The following is a 27,252-nucleotide window of genomic DNA, read 5'->3' as shown; positions in this document are numbered from 1 at the left end:
AAGAATTGCTTTTTTTTCTCTTTCCCACTCTCACTTATGTGCCACAGACAAAAGCATAATGATCCTTCCCAAATACACAGAATAGAAACAGAAATACAAGATGGAAAATTCATGAAGATATTTTCATTAACTTCCTTAATTTCCATTTTCAAATTGGCAAAGTTGACATAGTCTAAAGATTCCGCATAACAGTCTTAAAAATGCCTTTGGCTTTTCATTAAGAATTAGTTAAACCAGGAGCAGAATCCCCTCATCCCTGAGCAGTAACCCTAGTTTAGAATAGGAATATGGGGCTGGCACACAACTGGAGCTTCCATTAATGAAAAGGTCTGAAGTTTATTTTAATCTGGTTCAGACACAAGACCAGTGAGACTGAGGCTAAAAGAGAGCAGTGAGGAAATGAAGAATAATGGTGAGTAACATCATAATGCTGGCTGGCTTAAGACCAATCCAGGACTCTTGTGGATATAGCTTCCCTTGGATTTTCATCTGGTCTTTATTCAGTTGATACAGAAAAATCAAGCAATGATAGAGCAATGGTTTTCTCACCAAGGGCTATTTCTAGGCTATTATCTTTCCTTTTGGCCTGAATGAGTTCAGGTTCCAGATCTGTTTTCTTAATGATGCAGTAGTCCAAATAGAGGAGTTCCATTCCTAGATAAGCTGTTGGGTTGACCAAAAAGTTTGTTCCAGTTTTGTTCCAGAACTGGAACGAAATTTTTGGCCAATGAAATAATTTCCTAAAGGCCTCCACTGAAGGCGCCTTGTTTAAAGATACAAACGCTTCAAAGAAATTTATGGATTTACCAAGCTGTAGTTTCTTCATATCTACAACATATATAGCAGGAATTACATTTGGTTTAAGATCTCCTATCACACTCCTCAGTTTTAAGAACTGTTAGAGAAAAACTAACCTAAGTGACATTCAGATTTTCTTGTTTTTCTTCCCTCTTCCACCTGCCCACAAAATAAGATACAAGGCATTGACAATTTTAGGGAAAGAATGAAAGTTTGTTAAACCTCATTTTAATTCTCATTTTGCTCAGTACTGTTGATAATATTTCACAAGCCCAAGGAAAATCCCTGAACTTTTTATATTCTGCAAATCTATTCTAAAACTAGACTAATTTCCATTTCAGAATTTATTTTAAAGTTTATCCATGAACTATTCTAAAACATTGGGAAAGTAAAGACATCACACACATCGTGAGCCCAAGTACATACCTTATACCCAAGTGCTTTTAGTTCACTTGCAGAGCAAGGATATAAATCCATGAACTTGTATCTGTCTACCAGTAAAGCTGTTTCTTTGCCTTCATACTCTTCTTTGAATGCTGTAAACCGTCTTTTCTCCACTTTGAGTATACTAGCTAAATCACCAATATTACTTTCAAAAGCTAGAAATCGGGCCCAGATTTCTCTGTAAGAAAATAAATATAATCAATACTTCACAATATCCTGGGTTTGGGACTTACAAAAATCTTCCAGTTCCCTTCCTCACCCCTTTTTAAATTATAAGAATCTATTTTTTTTTTAATTATAAAGATTTCTAAACTTCAAAACATAGAGTAGTATAATGAATACCTATATTCCATTACCTAGATTCAGTTATCATTAATATTTTGCTACATTTGCTTCCCCATGTTTTCACTTAAGTATCTGAAAGTGAATTATAGTCATCATAACCTTTCAACCTAAATACTTCCATATTTAAGGATTTTTTGTTTTTTTAGTTTTTTCTTATTTAGCCTACTTCCTATCATTTGTGGTCAATAAGAGAGACATTTATCCTAGAGAGGGTAAACTCTAGGTGGGGAAGAGTTGAAAAGGAACCTAGATTTCCAGTTTCTCCTGAATGATATGACTTCACCACTTTGTAGTGGCATGAATTAAAATGTAGAATACATTCTTTGTGCAATGTATGAATAAAAATATATTTCAAAATCTAACATGATTGTTCTCTATTTTTTCCCATTAATAGGGATCACTGGGGACAAATTAGTGCCTCACCACTGTTCTAACAGCCAAAATTAATTCTCTGAGATTCTACTTAAAATGTCAGTAAGCACCTCTGTACTAAAGTAATACAGTGACTTCCTATTTTATGCTAGGTAGAGGACTATCACAAAACTTCTATACTGGTAGACATTATTGCTACTCAACAAGAAAGTAAGAATTGGGAAAGTTAGGAAACCTGCCCAAGGTATAGCTGACCGAATTGGAATTTGAACCCAAGACTCCAAAGCCTTACTACTTTCACTGTACTGCTATACCATGTTCCTCTGGTAAAACTGACAGAGTCAAAACAATAAATCAGGGATATAACCTGTCAAACTTTCATTTTGTAAGACTCTTTGCTCTTGAGAAAGAGACAAAAATTTCAAAGTCTGCCCTAGTTTGTCCATATCAACTTGTAGGGATATAGAGAAAAATTATATTAAAATATTTAATAACAAATTGTTAAGGCATCTCTCAATCCTATTCAGTATGCAAAGAAAAAAATTTTAACAAATCTTAAATAGGTATGAAAATATTGCAGGCAGCCATTTGTAAATGAAACTTCAAAAGAGAAGGGAAATTTCTACTGAAACTTAGACTCACAACAAGCAAACATTCATCCCATGGACTACAGTTCAAGTATTAAAGCTGCCATTAGAACCTGACCAGTAAGTTTTCACAATGGCTTACCCAGATTTCTCAGGAGGAAGACTTCCAGATGTTAAAACTCGTTCAAACAAAACTCGAGTATTATTGTCCTCTAGGATATTAAAGAAAATTTTAAATATTTTTTAAAAATTAAGTTATATAATTCAACAAAGCATTATTTCATTGAATCCTCACAAAAATCTTATGTAGAGGTGTCTAAGTATTATCACAACCAGTATTTATATATGAGGAAGCTTGAGGTTCAAAAAGATGAAGTGAATTGATTCGGCTCATTGTTAACTGAGTAATGGACCTGTAACTAGAAGCCAGACCATACTAAACAAAAGGTACTGAATAGGTGGATGGGGTGGTGGATGAACATGGATGATTTTAGAAGATAATAATGCTGACAGTGGGCTTTCCTGGTGGCTCAGCAGTAAAGAATCCACTTGCAATGCAGGAGACGTGGGTTTAGTCCCTGGGTTGGGAAGATTTCCTGGAGAAGGAAATAGCAACCCACTCCAGTATTCTTGCCTGGAGAATTCCATGAACAGAGGAGTCTGACGGGCTACAGTCCATGGACTCACAAGAGTCAGACATGACATGGTGACTAAACAACAGTGACTAAACAACAACAACAATGCTGACATCAGATTCCATCCTCAATTTTACAGTAAAAAATATTATACATACTAGTAACTATTCTAAAAAATGAAGCAAAATAATATAAAACTGATGAGGAACATTCATTTCATACAAGAAATTTCTTTTTAATTAAATGCTCCACTGACTCACTTTCTGGAGTTAAGTCCTCTTCCAGAGAGTAGAATCACTAAGTTGAAATACAAAGTCATGTTTTAAGTTTTATTCTTTTCTACTTAGGTAGACAGAATGTTATACTTTTCTAAAATATCATTAAAATCATTAATATACACCTGTGATATCTAAACTTACATCTAATTATTTACATGACATAATTTTTTATATTTCTTTCTTAAATCAGTTTTTATACCAGATCATTTTTTTTTTTTAAACCAGATCATTTTTAGTCAAGAAGTTACATATCCTGGATTGTGGTGTGGTTAAGTTGACTAAATGAGATATATAAATACATATACGAATTCTCTAGCCTTGTACCTGGTGTAAGGTAGGAACCCAATAAAGGATTGCCATTATTGTTATTACAACAAAATAGAAAAATAAAGATGCTCATAAATATAATGTTTCTTTTTGAAATCTCTTCCCCAGTAGCCTCAAAGCATTTTACTCTATGACTTGGGCATCTTTGAGTTTTCATGACTTGAGATTTGTGGCTTTATTCCTACTACTGTTGGGACTGTGCTGCAGAATTAAAGACCATTCTGCAGAGGGAAAAATTCCAGGAACATAATTTCAAAGAATGACATTGATGGTTTAATATTAACCATTATAGATCTAGAATCTACTTACCATTGAGGTGAGAAAGATAGTCAATATAGGCCAGGACATACTCTGGAATGTCTCCATATTTCTTTAGCCCCAGCTCAAAAATCTTAAAGGCAACAGATTTGTCCTAGAAGTAAAGAAAGCAAAGTACTGATTTCCATCAGATAAGATACTCAATGTTAAAACTACATTTAAATATGACTAAGTACATTAAGAATTAAAATGGATATTAAAATCATGTAAAAACTGCAGCACTAAATACCATTCAGGGGATTTAGATTCAGAAATATGGAATTCAATAAGGTATAAATCAGCAGGCAGAGGGGATATGAATGATGCTCCATGTAATTTTACACAGATACACTTAAGTCTCCTTTATGATACAGAAGAATTAAAGTTTAAAGACAAAAACTAGGATTGCCTTTCTTTTAATTAATTTATCTCAGATAAAGGAAATTATTCTAACTTTATATTTTATTTCAGGACTTACCTTACTACAGTAATATTCCATGAGTGCTGCAGTAACATAGACATGGTGGCGGGTTCTGGTATCTTCTCTTGCTTTTTTAAATATCATTCTTCCAGATTTGATACCTTCAGCTCTTCTTGCAAATTTCATATATTGGATATATACCTATGAAAAAAAAGCATTTGTTTTCTATAGATTAGGTAGAACATGATGCCCATGCCCAATACAGGCTCACCATACTTCTATACTAACATGTTTTGCTGTATAAGAACGCAATTTGAATACCTGAGAAATTTAAAAGTATCAATAAGATGATAGATATTGGACTATTTAAATCCATAAGCAATTTTTTTCTGGTATTAAAGATGCATGCAAGTTAATTTTTTAAAATTGAGATATAATTCACATAGAACAAAATTCACCCTTTAAATGTATAACTCTGTGATTTTTAGTATAATCACAATGTTTTATAATCATTACAATCATCTAATTCCAAACATGCTAATTAAACCTTAAGGAATAAAAGTGAAAATACTAGAAAATACTAAAATTTCTTGATTTATTGCTTTAAAAACCCACTATTTCCTAAAGAACATATAATGTAACTTCATTGATAAACTGAATCATTTTATACTTTGCACTAACAGAGTACCTAACACATAATAAGTATGCAATATTTATTTGATGAACAAAGGTCTCTGGACTATACACAGGATGACTATGAGTAGGTACCTAACACTTAGTAAGTATGCAATATTTATTTGATGAACAAAGGTCTCTGGACTATACACAGGATGACTATGAGCAGGCTCCTGATTGGCCCAGTTTTGATGATGCCAAACCTCGCTGCCCAGATGAATGAACTTGAGGAAATGAAATTTAACTTAATTTGTCATTATACTGCTGGAATCTAGCATACTGCATAGCACAGATGCAGGCTGCTAAACAAATTTTAAAAAGATGACTAAATGCAAGCAGTGGAACCCCAAGGTAAACCAACAAACAAGGAACAGATCTATAGTTGACTTGAGGCAGAGGGTCTAGAGCCCCATGCACTGGCCTGTCCGCTTCCCCTCCCATTGAGAGTTCCACTGCAGTTTTACAAAAATAGTGGCTTTGAAAACCACTATTAGAGGGGACTTCCTTGGTGATCTGGTGGTTAAGACTTTGCCTTCCAATGCAGAGGGTGTAGGTTCAATCCCTGGTTGAAGAGCTAAGATCCCACATGCCTTACAGCCAAAAAAACCCCAAAAAACCCAAAACATAAAATAGAAGCAATATTGTAACAGTTCATAAAGACTTTAAAAATGGTCCACATTAAAAAAAAAGAAAGAAAAGAAAAGAAAACCACTATTAGAGTAGAATTCAGGATAAAGTGAGTTCCTGTCCAACTGCTTCCCAGAATGTTGGTTTCTCTTGCCTCTATTTACTTAAAAAGAAATATCTATTAAGCCACAATTACATAGCATTCAAACTATGCTCACGAGGAAGGTGTTAGAAAAAGTCCCACTGCAGCTGTTTCATACTTCTGTACTTTAAAAAAAAAAATAAAGCAAAGAGTACCTCAGTAATTGTCAGGGATTGGGAGACAGGGAAGGGTTGACTATAAGGGGGTCACGTGAGGGAATTTCTGTGGGGTGATTTAAGTGTTTTGTATTTTAATTGTGATGGTTGTCCCATGACTATGTTATTAGTCAAAATTCATAGAACTAACAATTCAACAAAAACAGTAAATTTTACTTTATGTAAATTAAAAAACTTATTTTTATAGAAGCAGACTGCAAAGGTGGAAAAGAGATTTGTAAAGTTACTTACCAAGGTGGGATCAATATCCTCAATTGCCAGAAGTCTGTTATATATACTGTGAACTTTCTCATACTTCATGCGACTCTAAGATGGTAGAGAAGAAGTGGATATAAATATATACTCATAAACAAGCAGGATTTGAGCTCTGAGGAATCCAGAGGCTGCACCCCACAAAGGCACCTGCTTTGAGCATAAATATATAATGAGCTAAGGATTAACAACTGTTCATTTTGCATTATCTCTGTCTTCAAAAAGCAATATGCCTGGCAAAGAAGCAGCTAGGAAAAAAAATTCAGTGCTGCACTAAAAAAATCCAATTATAAGAAAGTTCTAAATATTTTAACTTACCTCTTCATAATCTGCATATGCAAAATAAAGAAGCATATTCTTTTTTAGTAAAGTGCTTATGGCTCTTTCATATATATTAGCAGCTTCATCACTAAATAATTTGGCATTATTCATATCCTAAGAGAGAAAAAAGAAAGCTCACTTACAGTAATTTTAATGTAGCTGAAAGAATAAAACACAGACTCATCATATGTATTTACCTATGGACACACATGCATTTCTGGATTCTCAAAAAATTCCAAAGACTTCTTCCATTATTTTAACATAAAAAAGAATCATGTAAGTACTCTAAGTGATTCATCACTTTAATACATTAAAAAAGAGCCACTATATTTTAATTCTAAGATAGTCTAATCACATAAGAGGGTCACTAAGATTCATAAGTGACATAAGATTAAAGTTTTCAATTCTTATACATTATTACCAAAATTCAGTGTTATACTTTTAGTAAATTATTGCTATATTGAAGCCATGAAAAGACCAAAAAGGGGGAAAGAAATGAATACTCACCCCCTTCTCTGCTAACAGTTTACTAGATTGCTCAAGATATTGGGCAGCTTCATACCAAATATCAGGGTGATGGCCCAGCACCAGCAGGCACTGTTCATAAGCAAACATAACTAAGAGAAGACATTTGCAACATTCAATTAGAATAAACATTATTTAAAAAACTATCCATATAAGCATTACAACTAAATTTTTAGGCTAAGACAGGGCCCTCAATAATGAATGATAATTAGAAATAAAAAACTTTAGTGATAATTATCATCTACCCAAACCCATTCATTTACCATTTATTAAATTAATATTTATTGAGTACAAACTATATGCTAAGGAATGTGAAAGACACTATGAATATACCAGTGACTAAGACTTCCTATATTCAAGAAGTCTGCAATATTTTGGGAAGATTGATATTAAGAAAGCTACTGTGAAAAGTAATAAGCATGATGAGGAAAGCACAGTGTACTCTTAACTTACAGCAGCAGGACTTAACCTAGTTTAGAGACTCAAGAAAGGCTTCACTAAGGAACTGACATCTAAGTGAAACCTCAAGAAGGGATAGAATCTGGTCAGATGAGAGTGTAAGTGTAAGCAGAGGCAGGAAGGACAGGAGTAGACACAAAAATGGTGCAGGCAAAGGAAACAATACTTGCTAGGCTAAGAGGACAAGGCAAGATTGAGGAGTCTTTTTAAGTTCCATATTCTAGTGCTGGCAGAGGCACAGTAGTCTGTATAAGACTAACTCTCAGTGGAAAAAAAAAAATCATCAACTGAACATACAAAAAGCAACAATTTAAAGGCACCAAAGAATGACCAAAAGAAAAAGAAACCAGAAAGGCCTGAGCACTAAAAAACTGGAATTTTTAAAAATTGTAGACATGTATTTAATATGCTATTCCCCTCAAATACACAGCCCTGTGTGTATAGTTCTGGGATAGCTAGAACTCAAGTCAAATGCTGAAGTTTTACCAGCTTGAGGTGAGTGACATGGAGTTCTGGCTTAGAAGAGCAACTGGAAATTAAGGGGGAAAATCCTCCAAAAGAGAACCACAGAAGGTGGAGGCTGAAAATCTGTACATAAATGCCCTCAAATTTTTAACTGACTCTAAAATAGACATCCACAGCAAAAAATACAAAGAGCCTAAGCAGAAAGAAGAGCTGAAAGAGCTGGAGTGATATCGGCTGCCCACTGTAATGGAGACTATGTTTGGAATCTGACTCCCATCAGGTTAAGGGATTCTGAGTAAACACCTTGAACTTTCCATTGTCTTAGGAGTAAAGCCTATATCCCAGGACTAAGAGATTTACTGTGAGTTAAAGGCCACTAACACAGGCTCATCCTAACACTGTAAAACCAAGCCTCCACAAAGTCGAGGAGATCGGCCAGTAATTTAACTCCCTGCTAAAATAAAACCCAACATTCTTCAGAGGAAGATAACAGAATCTAGTCTTTACTATGTGTCATTTACACCTAGTCTTTACTATGTGTCATTTACACAGCTGTACAACGTCCAAAAATTTTTTTTTAAATGTCCAGAATTCTGACAAAACAAAAAATGTGACCTATAGTCAAGAGGAAAAGAAATCAACCCCTCAATGGTACAGATTTGGAATTGGCAGACAAGGGTTTTATAACTATTTTAAATATATGCAAGGATAAAAAGAGAAAGATGGTAATGGCCATGGAATCTCAATAGAAAAAGGAAAACTGTAATAAATATAAAAATTCCTAGAATGGAAATTTATGGAACTGAACAGTAGAATATTTGAAATGAAGAATTCATCAAATAGGCTCACCAGCATATGTATATGATAAAATAAAGGCCAGTGAACATGGAAACATCTATAGAAATTATTGAGTCTGAGGAACATAAGAGGAAAAAAGCCTTGGGATTAAATATACAGCCTTGGTAACCTACAGGATGATATCAAGTGGCCTAACATACATGTAATTAGAGTCTCAGGAGAGCTAATCTTGTTACCTCTTTTAGTTATCAGGGTCTGATCTTCTGTACGAAGAGGGTTGCTCTTTTCCCACTGTATGTACTTCTTCCACATATCCACCTGCTGAGCTTCTTGAGGAGTATTCTGAGGAGGCACTGAGGGAGCATTGCGGTCCAAACCTTTCATTACTGTCTCATATTCCTAGATAATAAGCATTTAGAATTCTGCGGTAAGCTGAAGAACTCATATATGGAATGGAGTTGATCAGTTTGGAATATTTTGTTCAAAATGCCTTTCCCCCCGCCCCAAATACTACTTTGTTAATATAACCTAAAAACTATTTAAGAGCAGGGAGAAAGATAAAAGATTAATCACCCAGGAACAGGTTCCCAGGACGAGGTGAACAGAACAGCCCTGGGCCCTCTCTGTAGATGATCTAGAAAGTCATTCTCAGGACAAAGAGGTTGACAGATCAACATGACTAATGATTTGGTGGCATCATTACTGCCATCTCTGGAGAAACTTTTAAAACTTCAATAGTTCACAGTATTAGGCTATCTGCCCTAACTTCTAACAGTTTCACTGAGTGGAAAGGAATGTATACAAGACAAAACTCTGTCCCTGAGAGCGATGTCATTAGACCAGACAGTAGTACAGTATTCAGATATGTATGAGCAGATAAGAGGGATGGATAAAACCTGCAGATCAATTATATGTAGAACTTTGTCTCTACAATCTCTGTTTCTTTATCTTAAAAAATAATTTCTTCCATACTTGACTTCTTCTATTTTATCCTTTCACAAAGTCTGTAAAGAGGTATTTCACTTCAAATATCAAATACATCATCTGTTCAGACAATGTAATTAACTGTTATTAGTTAAGATTGCCAATGATTGAAAATATTGAGTAATACCAGATGGGAAAAGCTCCTGTGTAAATAACATACTCATAACAAACATCATAGTAAATGGCCTGATGGAATTCCGTACCTTTGCTACCCGCCTAGCATTCATGTAATCTCTACTCCGATCTTCAATCATTTTTTTAGCTAAATGAATATTGATACCCTAAGGGAAAAAAAAAAATGTGTATTATTTTTAAATTAAGTATATTTTAATATTAGGATAATACAGTTTATTCATTTGCTAAATAACTTTAAATTATTTAAGAGGTTTTTTGGTTAGTAAAATAAAGGTTTGATCATTTTATATGCTTAAGAAATCAAGGAGGACCTGCCTTTATGTTATGAGATGGCAGTAAGCATCAAAGATAGGCAATGATTTGGAAAGGGTCAATTATTTCACATAAAATTTTACTAATAAAGAATGATGTACAGATTCAGCTGGGTGAATAGCCATGGCTTAGCTGTAAAAGCCTTTTTCTAACTAGGTCTGCATAACTTCACTCATGCCTAGTAGTTCTCAAAGAGTAGTCCAAAGATTCCCGTTCCCCAAGACCCTTTCAGAGGGTCCGTAAGATCAAAACAATTTTCATATATCACTGAGACATGATTTGCCCCTCTCACAAATATACAATGGAGTTTTTCAGAAGCTATATGACATTTGATATCATACCAGATAGAATGTAGAAGCAGATATGAAAATCTGTCCTCTACTAAGCTAAGATACCAAAGAGATTTGCAAAAATATGAAATAATGCTACTTTTTTCACTGAGTTTTTTTCTTATTTTGGGAAATAGAGCTTAATAGTATTTATGTTAAAATATAAGGAGTCTATAACTATAAACTTTAAATGAATTAATAAATATCTTGAAATTTTGTTTTAATTCCAACGTAAGTATTCATAGACAAAAGCCACATTGAAATTAAAAGTTCTTTGGGGGCTTCCCAGGTGGCTCAATAGTGAAGAATCTGCCTCACAATAAAGGAGACACTGGTTTGATTCCTGATCCAGGAAGATCCCACATTCCTCAAAGCAATTAAACCCGTGAGCTCCAACTCTTAAGCCTGTGCTCTAGAGCTGGGGGGCTGCAACTTCTGAGCCCACTCACCCTTGAGCCTGCGCTCTGCCACAAGAGAAGTCACTGCAGTAAGAAGCCTGAGAGTAGCCTCTGCTCGCTGCAACTAGAGAAAAGCCTATGCAGTGACAAAGACACAGCACAGCCAAAAATAAATTAAGAAAAAACTAATAAGTCACTTGCTTATGAAACAAGGATGTTGGACCACAGTCCCACATCTCACAATTGCAAGGCAATAATCACATCACTGTAACCAGGTGAAAGAGGTGCACCGCAACTCATCACTACGACTAGAGAAGTAACTCTGAAAAGGAACTCTTTCGAATAAGAGATCAGTGGCAATATGTATGTGTATAACTGTGAGGATATAGTTTAGCACTGAATAAAAATGGTTTTGTAAGAAATATAATTCTCCTACAATATTCTCTAAAAAACAACTCAACAGTAATATGAGACTCTCAAAACATTAGGAATGGTCCTTTCATTACAATCAACATGAAAAGAAACGTATGCAGCATTGATACCCAGGTACCTAATATTAGAAAGGCTACAAACTCACAAGCATGAAAATTAAAATCACTTTGTCATAATAATAAACCACTCTGTCCTAATTTACCTCTTCATATTTATTATAGTCTCTCCACAGTTGTTCAATATTGATCATTGGATTAACACAACCTCGTTGATAAACTCTTCGAACAGCTGTTATTCTCTGATTTTCTGCATAAGATCCAACAGCTTCCCTGGTATTGGATGAGAAATGCCATCAATTATATTATAGCTAACTCAATGTTCACACAGAAAATAAAACTACGTAAATACTTACACGCCTTTTAAGAAGTTGATGTAATCCACCCAAATCTAAGAAATAAAAGAAAATGTTAGTATTTTTCTTAGTACTTTCAAATTTATTAAGTCTATGTATTAGAAAGTTTTAACTACCTGGTAAGACATAATTTCCATTCCAATTTTATCCAGTGCGAAGTCATATGCTTGAGCCATCTTTTCTCTGAAATAAATGTGAAAGATGTTTTTTAGAAAAACTGTTATTAAAATGTATCTATAACTAAACATAATCATAATTTCCATTCATAGGATCAGAACAACATTTAAATCTTTTATATAAACAAAATGTAATGACATCTTTGCAAGTATACAGTGTTCTTTTGTGTTTAGCTTGTTAATGTCATTAATTTATATACTTTGTTTCTTTTACCTACTACTTGTAAGTTTATCAAAGATAGGGGCCATGTTTTATATAATATTATAACCTTCCAATTGATTGATCTTATATGTAGAAGATTCAAATGGGGAAATATCTGATTCATTGATGAAGAAGGTAAGTTATGGCTGAAGATCTATTAACTCTGAAGTAAAATTCAGGGAAAAAGAACTTGTTCAATATAAGACTAAGAATAAGGAAGAAAAGAAAACAAAGAATTCTGGTTCTAGAAATAATTTGCCTATTTGTTATACACAAAAAGAGCTTTTGAGAAGGTCCATTATTTATATTCAACAAAGATAGATAGGTGAGGATATGTGCTAGTGAGGAGGTCAATTAAACAATACCATTGTCAAAGGTGCCTTCGAATAGTTAAATAGTACATTACAAATGTAACCTGCCAAGAGTGGTGCCATGACAATAAGATGCCTTTTACTAAGTTTGACAACAAGCCCGTGAACAAATTGATCTGGAGCTGCAAAAGTACAGTGTTTCAATATAGAAGAGGGGCTTGGATGATTCAACTCTCCAGAATAAATCTAATGCCAGTGATTTTCTTTAAAGCGGTTTTCCCCATGTTTACTAACTTCTCAGAGAATCCTGATTTTTCAAATCCTTAAATTTCTTCATCCTCTGGAGTTAAGAGTTGTGAGAGGAGATGAATAAATTAGGACATGACTTGCATTCTTAAGATCCTGATTTAACTTACTTGTAACTTGGTAGTTTACCCTTGGTTTCTCGGACATATGAAAGATAACACTTCCATAAGTCAATGTGCAAAACCTTCATAAGGCATCTCTGAAATAGCTGTAAATACAGTAAAATATGAGAAACCACAGTTAAATTTCCCGTGTACACAATTGAAATGAAACATTAAAGAAACAAATTCAGCTCCTTTCATTAATTTAGCTTCCTACAAATAAATGATGAGTAACAATTCCCTCTATTTTGTTTAGATAATCAAAATTCTCATAATTTTGGTCAGCAGAATATAATTACTTTCCTTTCCAAAATTTTATTATGAACATTTTCAAACACACAAAAGGGTTGAATAAGTACAATGAACTCCTATATAATCACTTTGTTGTTATTGTTGTTGTTTAGTCGCTAAGTCAAGTCCAGCTAAATGGACTGTAGCCTGCCAGGCTCCTCTGTTCATGGGATTTCCCAGGCAAGATTACTGGAGTGGGTTGCCATTTCCTTCTCCAGGGGATCCTCCCGACACAGGGACTGAACTTGCATCTCTTCCATCTCCTGTACTGGCAGACAGATTCTTTACCACTGAGCCACCTGGGAAGCCCATATAATCACTACCTAGATTCAGCAATTATTAACATTTTACAGTATTTGCCTCACAAATGTTAAATCCTAAATTAAACTTCAGCATAAAATTCAAAGTGTATTTAAGAGGACTCACCTTTTCTACCTTGTCATAATTTTTAGCTTTAATCTGCAGAGAAACAGAAAAAAAAAAATAGAATTAACACTATTCTTTTTAGAGTCTTAAAACACTATCTCTGAGTGTTTTGATTACACTTGTAAATTCATTTCTATACTTTCTTATTAATTCTGCCTTTCAAAAATAACAAAGAATAGAAGTCTGAATCCAACATGGATAACGTGCATTGTAAATATGCCTTAAATAAATAAATTCTGTATGTAAAAAATGTTATACATTCAATATGTTGAAATTTTGTGAACTAAAACTTTTGTAGAACAGTCACAAGATGAATAAAGAAATACAAACAAGGCATATTTGAATAGAGCTTTGAATAGATCTACTAAAGACAAAACAACTTTCCCTGAAGAACTACTACTAAAACATTCTGAGTAGGGTAGCAAAAAAGATTTGCTAATTTTGACCACACAGATTTTAATCAGTCAACCTGCTATACTGGGGATACCATAGTGAACAAAACATGCATAGCCTATCTATGTCCTCAGAGAGCTTACAATTTTACAGGGGAAACAAGTGCCAAGGTGAGGGAATTACCGGGTGCTATGGGAGCATTTAAGAGGAGAATAAACTCAGGCTTAGGGGACTGCAGAAGATTTCCTAGAAATTAAGATATTAGGAATGAGGTGTTAGGTCAGAATGGCTATCATCAGAAAGTCTACAAATAATAAATGCTGGAGAGCATATGGAGAAAAGGGAAACCTCCTACACTGTTGGTGGGAATGTAAATTGGTACAGCCACTATGCAGAACAGTATGGAGGTCCCTTAAAAAAATAAAAATAGAGCTACCATATGATCTAGCAATCATAATCTTGGGCATATACTTGGAAAGAATGAAAACTCTAATTTGAAAAGATGCATACACCCTAATATTCACAGCAGCACTATTAACAACAGCCAAGATATGAAAGCAACCCAAATGCCTATCAACAAATGATTGGCTTAAGAAGATATGGTGTGTGTGTACACACACACACAGACACACACACACACACACACACACTGGAATATTACTTGGGCATGAAAAGAATGAACCATTGCCATTTGCAGCAACACGGATAAACCTAGAGAATATTATACTAAGTGAAGTAAATCAAAGATGAGTATTATGTCACTGATATGTAGCATCTAAAAAAATAATACAAATGAATCTATACACAAAATAGCAACAGAGACATAGAAAATAAACTTATGATTACCAAAGGTGAAAGGGGAGAGAAGATGAATAAATTAGGAGTATGGGATTAACAAATTACTATACATAAAACAGATAAGCAACAGGGATTTACTGTACAGCACAGGGAACTATACTCAATATCTTATAATAATCTAATATGGAAAATAATCTGAAATATATGCTCACACATACAACTGAGTCACATTGCTAATGTAGTTGAAACTAACACAAAATTGTAAATCAATTATACTTTAATTAAAAAAAAGAATGAGTCGTTAGACTGATAAAAGGAGGATTTATTCAGAGTGACATGTGTGAAGACAAAGGTTAAATACTATTAGATTTCCCTTTGAATATTTTCATTAGATGGTAGGTGGGGTTAGTTGTTCAATTGTGATACATCAGCAAATCTTCATATCAGCCTGATAGTTGAATAATTTGGTTAGTGAAATCGGCTTGTGGTCTTTTCCAATTAATAGTATGTATAAATTTTCCCACTGCTTTCTAGCTTAAGGTACTACAGATCAGAACTCTGGTGACAGGCTCTTTTTCTTTTGCTGATTTCTTGCTCTCGCTCTCTGGAACTTGATTTCACCCTTCATCTTTAGAGATCATAAATTATAACAGGATTTCCTTAAATAGTCTTTGCTCTTTGAGGCAGTTAGTCAAAGCTCTGGAGTCAGATCTCTTGGGTTCACTTTCTGACTATAATAGTTAACCTTTTTTTCCTTATCTGAATTAGGGGGGATAATAGCACCTATATTGTAGGGCTATTGTAAGGATTCAACAAGTTAATAAATGTAAGGCCCTTAGAACACTGCCTAGCAGAATGGGAACTTAGTAATTGACATGACATTTTTATTACTATTTTTAAAAAAACTTATTTGCATGTGCCAGGTCTTAGTTTAGTTGAAGCATGATAACTCTTAGTTTCGCATGTGGAATCTAGTTCCCTGACCAGAAATGGAACTCAGCACTCCCCTGCATTGGGAACACAGGATCTTAGCCACTGAACTACCAGGGAAGTCCCATTATTTATTATTTTTACCACGAATTCTGCTTGGGACTCAACATGCCCTTTGAACCTAGAATCATGCCTTTTTCAGCTCAAGGCTGTCTTTTTAAAATTACTGCCTCTCTTCAAACTATTCCTTTTATTTTCCTTCTTGAACTCCTATTATACACTTTAGTTCTCCTTCAATCCTCAAAATCTGTCATTTTTAATCCTTTCTTTGCCTTTGGCTTTAGGTTTAAAAATATTTCTTCCACTAGATTCTCCAGGCCACAAATTTAAATCTCCATGTTATCATTTTCCTCCATTTGACCTATTGTTGTAGTTAGTTCAAAAATCAGTGTTTTTAACTCCAAAGATTTTCTGTGTTTTTTAAAATACTGCACTTTCAGTCTCACTGTGTTCCTATTATTTTGTTCAAGTTACTGTCTCTCTCCTCTTTTTGCTGGGGGCCTGTCCCAACAGTTTGTGTTCCTTTCGTGTTGCTGGATCCTTAGACATGCAGTTATTTTTTCCATCTATTCCCTGAGCTCAGTTGGCAGTCCCAGTGTAGCAGTTGACCCTCTCTACCACAACAGCTGTGTAGCAGGTGTAGACAGCAAGTTGGCTGATGGCAGTCTTTTGACAAAAAAACAGAGAAGTCTTTACGCAAGAGTAAGGAGGACTCAGCTTGCCAATTCGGCTCCTTTTTGGTTTCCTGGAGGCCAGGCTGACGTCAACATCTCTCTAGGGCAGAAAGATAGTGGAAGGATGCCAAGTACTTCTGAGTCAGTTTCTTATTCCTTGTCTTAGGCGCTCCACCAGCCCTGTCTTCCAAGACTTCTGTAGAAACTGAGGTTTCCTTTCATCCAACTGCTTGGCTCAGTACAAATAAGTAAGGAATGAAGTAAGATGAGTTCAAGTCACCAGACTTCCAGATGTAGATGGAAGATTATATACAGTTCTTACAACTGGCCAGGAAAACCGAAACTACTCATAGGGGAAAATTGGCAAAGAATCTGAATAGGCAATTCTCAGAAGAGAAAATGTAAATGGTTAAAATTAATATGGCACCACACACAAACTTCCAAAATAGGAAATACAAATTAAAATAATAAATATCACTTTATACTCATCAGATCGGTAAAAGCTTCAGAGGGTATTAATACTACCAAAGCAATGAGAATTAGTGACTTCATCCATTGCTGGAGGGTATATTAATTATTATGGCCTTTATAGAAAACTACTGGGAAAAGCTACTCATATAAATTACACATTTTTTAACATAGCAATTCTACTCCTGGGACCTACCCTGTAGAAATAAAAATACCACGATGAAAATGGGTTTATACAAAGTTATTTTCTGCAAACTTTGCTGCAGCAAAATCGTTAACAAAATAATGTCCCCAAAACAGAAGTGGTCTAATATTAACAAATCATGGTGCATCCACATCATGGAACTTTATGTCTGTATAAAACAAATTAGGGCTGTAACAATTAATTTGGGGGTATTTCCACAAGATTTTATTGAATGAAAAAAGGTTAAAATGTGTATAATATAATCCATTCTTGTAAAAAAAAGCTAATACGATTATGGTAGGTAGAGTTCTATGGGTGGAGGGAGGAATAGAGATAAGAAAAAAGAGATTGTATTTCATGTATATGATTTCATTTATGCATTTGAGTAAATATTGTCTATATATGTGTGTAAAAATGTAAACAAAAATTCTTAAATTTTTTCTTACATAAACTGATCTTCTATCTTTCATTCATCAATTATTTAAGTACTGCAATTAGTATAAGTTCAAAATATATATGTACAAAAAGACACTTCTGACTAATATAGGAAGACTCTATGGCCTTGAATACATTGCTACTGATTGTCATTCATTTAATTCAATCAAATATTCTTTTGACAGCCACTCTATAGCCTACACTGGTAGCATTACCATTAGCAGGTATCTCAGTTTAAAAACATCATTCAGTCTTTAAAAATACCACTCTGCTTTGGAGAAGCAGTGTGGTAAAATGAAAAGAATTTGATCACCCTTTATCAACCACTGAATCTCTAACAGCATCAGAGTTTTCATTTTTAAACAAAAATAATAATACCTACTAAGAATGGTTTTCCAAGGACTGAAAAGAAAGCATCTAGACATTCCAGATATTCATAAATCATACTAATTAACAAAATTACAAACCAAAGGAATATAAACTTTTCATTACATCTTCTTTGAACAGAGCTATGTAAACCAAATAGCCAGAAAAAGCAATGTTGTTATTACAATTGGCCTCATTTGAGAAAAAGCAAAGGTTATGTGGATGATCATATTCAAATTCCATTATTGGTGAAACTAGTACAAGAACATGTGAACATCACTTTGGTCATTCTACTACTAGTCTATTTTTCTTTTTCTAAAAATTACTGTTTACTAGATTTACATGAAAACATCTTATCTTTAAGTTAAATATTTTAAAATATATTTAACATAATTATGTACTTTTGTATAGGAACCTACCTGATAAACAAAGTTAGGTTTAAATTTAAAAAAACTCTTGATAGTGCTTTTTGTTTTGACATCAGAAATTCTCAGATCTTTCTGTCATTAACCAATAGAAAACGCCTCCATTTAGGACAGAAAAACAGAAGAGATATTTTTTCAAAGAGGAAATGCAAATGGCCAACAGGTACATGAAAAGATGCTTAGCATCATCAGGGAAATGCAAATCAAAACTATACAGGTTTCACCTCATACCTGTCAGAATGGTTATCACCAAAAAGAACACAAATAACACATGTAGGCTGAAGAGGATGTGGAGGAAAGGGAACCTTCATACACTGATCGTGGTAATGTAAACTAGTGCAACCACTGTGGAAAACAGTATGGAGGTTTCTCAAAACCAAAATAGGAATTCCACTCCTGGGTATATATCCCAAACAGCTAAAATCATTAATTCAAAAAGATACATGCACCCCAATGTTCAGAGTAGCATTATTCACAATTCCTAAGATATGGATGCAAACTAAGTATCCATCAGCAGAATGGATAAGCAAGATGTGGTATTAATAAACACATACAATGGAATACTAGCCAATCATGAAAAAAAATGAAACTTTGCTATTTACAGCAACATGGATGGACCTGGAGGGTATTATACGAACTGGATTAAGACAGAGAAAGATAAATACTGTATGATATCACTTACACGTGGAACCTAAAAAAATACAATAAGCCAGTGAATATAAAAAAAAAGCAGCAGACTCACAAATATAGAGAACCAACTAGTGGTTACCAATAAGGAGAGGGGACAGGGAAGGGGCAATTTAGGAGTAGGGGGTTCAGAGGTACCAATTATCAGGTACAAAATAATCTACAAGGATATATGTACAACATGGGGAAATATAGGCAATACTTTATAACAATTATGAATGGAGTATGTTAATAAACATTGTGAATCACTATACTGTACACCTGTACCTTATATAACATTGTACAGCGGCTATACTTCAATAAAAATAAAGCCTCCATTTAAAGCCCTTTATATATATGCACACAATTTTGCAAAGTTTCCTAGAACTTGCTCACATCTTATCTATGATATTAAAAGTAATGCTATGTAAGTTTAAATAATAGGGATTCTTAAAAAAATTCTCTTTAGGGAATTCCCTAGTTGTCCAGTGGTTAGGACTCCACTTCCACTGCAGGGTGCATGGGTTCCAACCCTGGTGAGGGAACCAAGATCCTGCATGCTGCATGGTACAGCCATAAGCAAAAAATTATGTTTAGTCCTCAGTTCTCTAACTTGCAAACAGTCATCAGAGGTAATTGTTAAAAGGGTAGGTTTCTGTTTTTCAAACAGGAATCCTGATTTATTCTAATGCAAAAGAAACTTTTAAGTGGTTGGAAATATACCAAAAAATGAACAATTTATCTGTTCATGTGATGGAATGATAGTTTTTTTCAAAGCTTCTAATAACATGACTTTTATTTTTGTAATTTTTAAAAATTATTCCAAGAAAAAAATTAGCATAATTTAATACTTATATTTTTATATCACTACTATTTATAATCAAAATGTCATTCAACTGCAAGATTACTTTTTTGGTGAATCATTTGAATATTATCAAAATATGAAAAGGTGGAGGGAAAGAACTAAATTTTAAAAATTGTCGATTTTTATTGGCAATTCCCTGGCAGTCCAGTGGTTAGGACTCTGCACTGTTACTGTTGGAAGACTTGGGTTTGATTCCTGGGAAGGCCAAAAAAAAACTATTTCCTCAAATTTATTTTTTTTTTTTATGATATAGCTTGGGGAAAAAAATCCCACCAAATTCTGTAACATCAGAACTTTTTAATGTTATTTTTTAAATTGTCAATTATAAGAATTAATAAGCAACTATATAATTGATTTTAAATGTTTCAAAAACACATTTGACTAGTAAACTAAACTGGCAAGGCGACGCTATAGAGGAAAGTAAGCAAAACAATCTAAAGAAAAAAGGAAGTCTCCATACATTGTGTTGAGGTTTTCATATAATAACTATTTGTGTTTTAAGACTCTACTGGTCCACACAGCAGAGAGAGGTGGAGTCTGGCTCCATCTCAAGTAAGATCACGTGGCAGTTGCTTAAATGTGATTAATAACCGAATTAATTGTAAACCCACATTCTTAATTTGTTCTACAAATCTTTTCTACTCTAAAGCACAGCACATGCACTTTTGTGGAATTTAAACAACCAATTTAAGTTTAAGCTGCAGAAGCTGCCTCATTCTGTTTGTCTTAATTTTCCAAAAAGTTCAGCCCCAATCCTGAAACCTGAAAGAAATGGAATCCTAAATATAAACCCTGTCTTTCATTAATTTACTCTTTTTCACCACACTTCTGCTGTTTTCAATCCCTTGTATCCTGGAAATGATGTCTTAGATGGTTACAAAATGTAAGCAGATTTCAAGAATTTGGGAAACACTGAAGAATGTCATTCTAATATTAAATGATAGATTTTAAAGTTGCCTGAGTAGCTGCAGAACATTCTCCTTCCCACCACCCAGTCCCAATCTTAAGCTGAAGACATCAGGAAAGGAGTATCTGCCAGTAAATCATTTGTACAGAAGAAACTGTATGCCTATGTGACAGGCTCTTTTCTAGCCCTAGAGATAACAGCGGTGGACTAAACTAAGTTTTATAGTTCATAGTTATGTTTTAGTAAGGGTGTCATAAACAGACAGTGTAAAATGTTTGCTTTGGTTATCTGTGCTACCTAACTTTTCCTACAATATATTGTACTATTTCTATAACCTTCCTATTAAATGTAGTTATAAATGTATGCCTACATACACATATACACAGATTAACTTTTAACAGATTGTTGAAAACCTTGTTGTCCCATAAGTTTTCAGTTCCTCCAGGCCCTTAAAATGTGCTCATAAGTAACATTTGCTAAATACGAGTGTAAAGTATAAACCACTTATAGTCTCAGTATGATTGACATTAAAAATGTGCTAAGCAAAAATATTATCTTCAGTTTTGGGTTAAATTTATGTCCATTTTGATTCTTTGTACTAACCAAATTAGGTATTAATCTTCTACTTTTCTGAACCAATAAAAACTATTTGTAGCATGTTTAGGATTTACCAAGTAGATATGGGGATATGGACCTGAACTCAAAAAGTTTATAATCTAGTTATAATCATAGTATTATTGGAAAGATAGGACTAAGTTTAAATTACTTTCTATTGGGGCCATGTCTTATAAACCCAGAGGAATAGGAGTTCCATGCAAATTAGTTACCAAGGAAAGTTTTTCTGTGCAGATGGAATCCTGGCCATTGATGAGAAACAGATTTCTGAAAGTTAATGAAATAACATGAGTTTCTCAAGTTTTCTGTGGAATAGTGAAAACATTCACACGAGAAAGAACAGATACTAGGAAAACAGGTTGGCTAACTGTGGTGGAGGTCCATTATAGGGGGTCTGAAACACCAAACAGAATTTAAACTTGATCCTAAATTACTGATACTTTCATCAATAATAGAAGTATACAAACTATGGCTCATGGTGGAGGTGGGAGTGACGGGGTAAGGGTAGGAAGATTTTGGTGCCATGGAATAAGGCAAGCTGGCACCTGAGAGAACAGGGTATTGCTATCATCCTTAAGTGGGCTTGGGAGAGGGGGAACAGGGAGAGAAAAACAGTAATATAGATGGTGGGATATGCCACAGGTCAAAAGGAGCTCTGGGTACAGAAAAGACCAGTGAACCTGACAATAGGAAAATTACTGCAGATTTAAATTTAAAAGCCAAAACAATTCAACTTCTTAGAAGCTGAAATCAATGACAAAATACTCATTTATTAAATACTCAATGTATGTAAACACTACTCTAAGAGTTTGTATTAACTCATTCAATCCTTAGAACAACACTTAAGTACTATTATTATTTACTATATGAAAGATGACAAAACTGAGAAAGGTTTCGTAAGCTGCCCAATATTTCACAACTGAGCTCTTTACACACCACATTGCTCTTTATCTAGATATACGTATGAGGATGTTCACTGAAAAAGTGTTTATGGGGACTTCCCTAGTGTCCAGTGGCTAAGACAGTGCTCCCAACGCAGAGGGCTCAGGCTCAACCCCTGGCAGGGAACTAGATCCCACAGGCCACAACTAAAGATCCTGCAGGCCACAATGAAGACTGACGACCCATGTGCTGAAAGCAAGACCCAACATAGCCAAATAAATAAATATTTAAAAAAAAAAAAAAAAAAAAAGAGTGCTCGTGGTGGAGAAAAATCTGGAAGCTTAAATGATCAAAGGCAGACTGACTAAATAAATTCTGCTGTGTCTAAAAATGGAATGGATTATTTATATATACATAAAACTTTAAAAGCAATGATGTATATTTATAATACTGAATGGAAATATGTCCACAGTATATTATTTTTAAAAAGCAGCAGAATTTTAAAAACAGGCACACATTTGGTATGTTTATCCAATGTACTTATTCTCCCCTTCCCACTTCCTATGTCTCTATCTAGAGTGCAAGACGGATGAGTAGGAGAAATGCACAATTTTGTGTGCATTAGCCAAAACTGTTACCACTGAGAGAAGAGAGATCAGTTTTCTGTCTTAGTTATTCAGAGCAATAAAGAGAGGTAGTTTTTTAAAAGAAAAGAAAGAAAACCATAGCTGATAGGGGTAGTAAATCTGTCTTCTGAGTATTTCCTTTGTGTTTTCCTTTGATTATAAGTATCTCTATTTACAAGTCATTTTAAAATGCTCTCAAATTCTCATCCAGGCCTACAAAGCTGAAAAAAAATTATTAAGTAATTGCCAGGAAATCAGGCAAAATTAATTTCAACCAAAATAGCGAAAGGTAGAACTTTGACCTAAAATTGATTTTGCCCCAATTTATAGGGCATTCATCTATAATTCTCACTTGACATTTATACTCATCCTTTTCAGTTAATGTCTGAAACTCTTTGCTTCCAGTAAACACTTTGTAAACACCATGGCAAGTCATTACTTTTCAAAAATAACCTGCAAATTCTGAGTAAGGAAAACAGAGCAGGATATTTCACTTTTGGAGAAAAGTGAGTAATTTGTCTAAACTATCAAAAAATCACCTAGTTAATCTTCAAGGCTCCACTGTTTTTGCTACTCTAACCCCCCTACACAACCTACCCCACAGCCCCTCATCACTGATGTATGACATAAATTTTCTTTCTAAATGGTAAAATTGAGAATGGGAAATGTGTACAATTATTTGAGACCCTTGAGCTACCAGAAATGTCAGAAAACCAACTTTATAAGCCACTAATCTCAAAAATGGAATAAATTCTGTACTGTACAACCAGGGAGGTCCTCAAGGTGTGCTGATTTACTTCCTTCAAAAGACTAGTATGTTTCTTTCTTTCACATTCATTTAGTCTTCTCTAGCCTGTTACCTTAATTTTCAGCTTTCATGAATTGTTTTCTTAACAAAATAAAAATCTTTCTAGGCAACGTAACAATTGTTCAATAACAATTTCTCTAAGATCTCTACATGAACATCACGCTTTGCCTTAGAAAATCTCACTCCACTTCCATTTTGCTGAGTTAACCTCCCTTTAGTGTAGTCACACAACTTTTTAACATGTGGTGAAAATTTTTAGAGTAGAAAACCATTTACTCTTTACAATTCTTTGATCTTTCACCAATACTTCTCACTGCATATAAATTGAGAACTGTTATTTTTTTAAAGTTAATTGAATTATCATTGGACAAAAGCCTTATTTTAGTCACTCCTCTGATCATTCTAGTCTCATAAATCACAATATTTTCTTTCCCATTTTGATAGATTCCTATCAGAATATCAATTCCTCGAATAATTTTCAGTGAATTAAATGTCTTTCTATGCATTTGTTACAAACTCTATACATACTTTTATACTGCTGAGCCAGTGTACACTAGATACCTATAGTCATGGGTAAAGCTTCATCTAGCTTTTCTTAAAATCACTTTTCAAAAATAGGATTGACCTTCTACAACAAAATGGCTATAAACCCAGTGCATGATAATTCTCTTTTTGAGTAACTTGCCTACTATTCCAGTATTCCCCTATTTACAGTGCATTCATTCCTCAGACTAAAACATTGTTTTTTTTTTTTTGCAATGCTACTATTAAAATACACTTTAGATCGGATGCTACAATTACATTCTATAACTCTCCTTCTGATCCCTTTTTATCATTTTATCCAAGAAATTAAAGTCTACACTTGTACGTATGATCCAATTTCAGTTTTCTCAATCTTATATGCATAGTTTATTTCTATTTTGTTAATGAAATAACCTAATTTCATGCTCCTTTTAAAAAACTACTTATTAAATAATCTTCATCTTTCTCACCATAAGTGTAAACTGATTTAATCCTTAATCTATTCTCACAAACTGTAATTGGTCATTTTTACTGAAATTCTGAAGCAATTTTTAAAATGACCTGGCTAAACTTTTGAAAGATCATGTAAGAAACCTTTGATAGTGAAATGAAGTCCAAAGATATTACAAATGTGTACAGATATTTAAGTAAAACTATATTTATTTTAGTTCCTCATAAAGGGAACAATATGGATACACAACAATAAAGGACTGGTTAAAAAGCATGTCTAAAACAAACTACTTTGCCATATTTGGAAGCAATTTTGTATAATAAAATAAAATGTGCTACCATGTACAGACATGTTACAAAAAAGTAAGATTTTATAGATAGCTACATCTAGAAAGGCTAAGTGGTAAAAGATAGTGGGAATATGGATGTTTCTTCCCTTTAGGCTTACATTTTTCTAATTTTCCTACAATAAACATATTATCCCTTTAAATAATAAATGTTTTATCCTCCTTTTTAAACAACCATGACTTCTGCTTTTCTTCCTTCACCTCTCTTAACTCCATTCATTTGATACTATTTCATTATGCTTGCCTTTTAAAATGGAAATATTTAATTTCAAAAATTTTATTCATCTACATATTTAGCTTCAGTGGCAATAGTTTATAAAACCTACTATAATAACTGCATTTTTTTCAATATCCCATTTAGGTATAATTCCACTGACTCATTTGAAAACAAGTCAACATCATTTTTAAAAAATCCCACAAACGCACTGACTTTTATCAGTTTATTTCACAGCACCTAAAATAGTACCTAACATATAGCAGACATTCAATAAATAGTTACTAAATGAATGTGGATAAAAATCTAGCACTGATAGCATATCCATTCACAGTTAACTTGTAGAATTAACCTTATGCTATCTTAAATATCAATGCAAATGTAAAAATGTAAGATATATAACTTTTATAGATAGCTCATTATAACTTCTGTAATTCTTATCAAAACATTAACTAAAAAACCTTTTAGTAAAAAGGTTTAAAAAGAACGCTAAGAGTTATACTGTCAGACAATTCAGAATGAAATAACAATTGGATAGGATTGATTAAAACTCTAACATGAATTTTGAAAACAGACTTTCACATGGTTTAGATAATTCCATGCAAACACTCAAATCAATTTTATTTTCCATTAATTCTTTTGAATGAAAACATGGTTTTTATTTCCCAAATAATACTGCTTTAAATTGCTACTTAAAAGTTGGAATTTTGGAAGTGGAGGTTTAAATAGGTAGGCACAGTTAACAAATTATCTTCATGAAAAAGCAAAGAAAAAACTCAGGTAAGAAATATTACACTCCAGAAGAATCAGTAAGACTTCGACATGAAACTTCTTCCTCTATGACAGACATGCTCCAAAACTAAAACTTTGGCTCTATTTCAGTGGGTTAAGTCCTACTTTGAAATGTTAAATACTACTTCCGGAATGTTTATTAATCAAATAGGTATTTAAGTTTTAAAACTTCTTTTTTCCTTACTTTGTAAGTTCCTAAGTATTGTTATTTAAAGACTTATCAAGAAAGCATCCACTATTTTCTCTGGGATTTGTTTTATATAGGTTGACCAAATTCCAAAGAAAATAGTTTGCTTCATTCTCCTCCATATATGTTTGTGATGACATTTTCCAAAGTGATACCACATAAAAAATTAAGTTCAAATTCTATATGGAATACTGTCATTAAGGTTTTAGTAGACAAGACCGCAATAAGTATACTGGACTTCCCTCCTTGTGCTGTGACAGAAATGCAAAGAAAGTTGAAGGGAAAAAAAAAAAAAAGTTGAAGGGGAAAAGAACCTCAAGAGCAAGCTCTGGATCAAGATGATATCACTTTAGTTTGTAAATAAAGTCTCAAGGAAGGCTACTATAATACACAGCCATTCTTTCTAACGGATCCTAATATTCAGATCTAATTTCATCCAGGCTTTCTTTAAGTGACTGGTTAGTGGGGATGTCAGATTATTTAAAGCTGTGACATGTAAAAATCAACAGGTAATTTTAAAATTTTCTAATGCTATTTCTCAAAGAAGTTGAGCTTCGGGCAGTCCTTTCCCAATCACTCCCTAAACCTAAGGGAAGACAGTAAGGACAGGGACAAACCATTGCTCTCTCCTCCTCCTCACATTCCCTCCTCATCCCACAGTACGCACCCAATAAACTAAAAGTTGGATTTTCAGATTGTTACAGTTGAGATACACTGCTGGACAGGAGGGCATGCATGTTGGAAAACCAGATTTTTATGAAGTATTTAGCTGACCATTGAGAAAACAAGTTTAAAAATATTTACTGTTTAAAAAAAAAATAAGCAGTACAAATAAAATCCTTACACATAAAACTCATTTCAAAGGGAGCTCCACAATAC

The 27,252-nt window shown here is 33.8% G+C and overlaps 1 protein-coding gene across 1 annotated transcript in view; it reads right to left on the bottom strand.

Annotated features, from left to right (window-relative positions):
* The window catches only part of CSTF3 (cleavage stimulation factor subunit 3), a 64,021-nt gene that overhangs the window by 3,317 nt on the left and 33,452 nt on the right, over positions 1-27,252 (bottom strand). The window contains exons 4-17 of the mRNA XM_020899028.2: positions 13,760-13,792; positions 13,052-13,149; positions 12,063-12,129; positions 11,947-11,981; positions 11,737-11,863; positions 10,132-10,209; positions 9,181-9,343; positions 7,205-7,314; positions 6,695-6,811; positions 6,356-6,430; positions 4,562-4,705; positions 4,096-4,198; positions 2,689-2,758; positions 1,225-1,420 (exon numbers count right to left, since the gene is read on the bottom strand). Coding sequence (XP_020754687.1) covers positions 1,225-1,420; positions 2,689-2,758; positions 4,096-4,198; positions 4,562-4,705; positions 6,356-6,430; positions 6,695-6,811; positions 7,205-7,314; positions 9,181-9,343; positions 10,132-10,209; positions 11,737-11,863; positions 11,947-11,981; positions 12,063-12,129; positions 13,052-13,149; positions 13,760-13,792 — 1,416 coding nt within the window. The remainder of the gene's footprint in view (positions 1-1,224; positions 1,421-2,688; positions 2,759-4,095; positions 4,199-4,561; positions 4,706-6,355; positions 6,431-6,694; positions 6,812-7,204; positions 7,315-9,180; positions 9,344-10,131; positions 10,210-11,736; positions 11,864-11,946; positions 11,982-12,062; positions 12,130-13,051; positions 13,150-13,759; positions 13,793-27,252) is intronic.

This window comes from Odocoileus virginianus, chromosome 10 (assembly GCF_023699985.2).
Source record: "Odocoileus virginianus isolate 20LAN1187 ecotype Illinois chromosome 10, Ovbor_1.2, whole genome shotgun sequence".
Taxonomy (NCBI): domain Eukaryota; kingdom Metazoa; phylum Chordata; class Mammalia; order Artiodactyla; family Cervidae; genus Odocoileus; species Odocoileus virginianus.
Note: the sequence above shows the minus strand (reverse complement) of the source record. Positions and strands in the feature narration are given on the sequence as shown.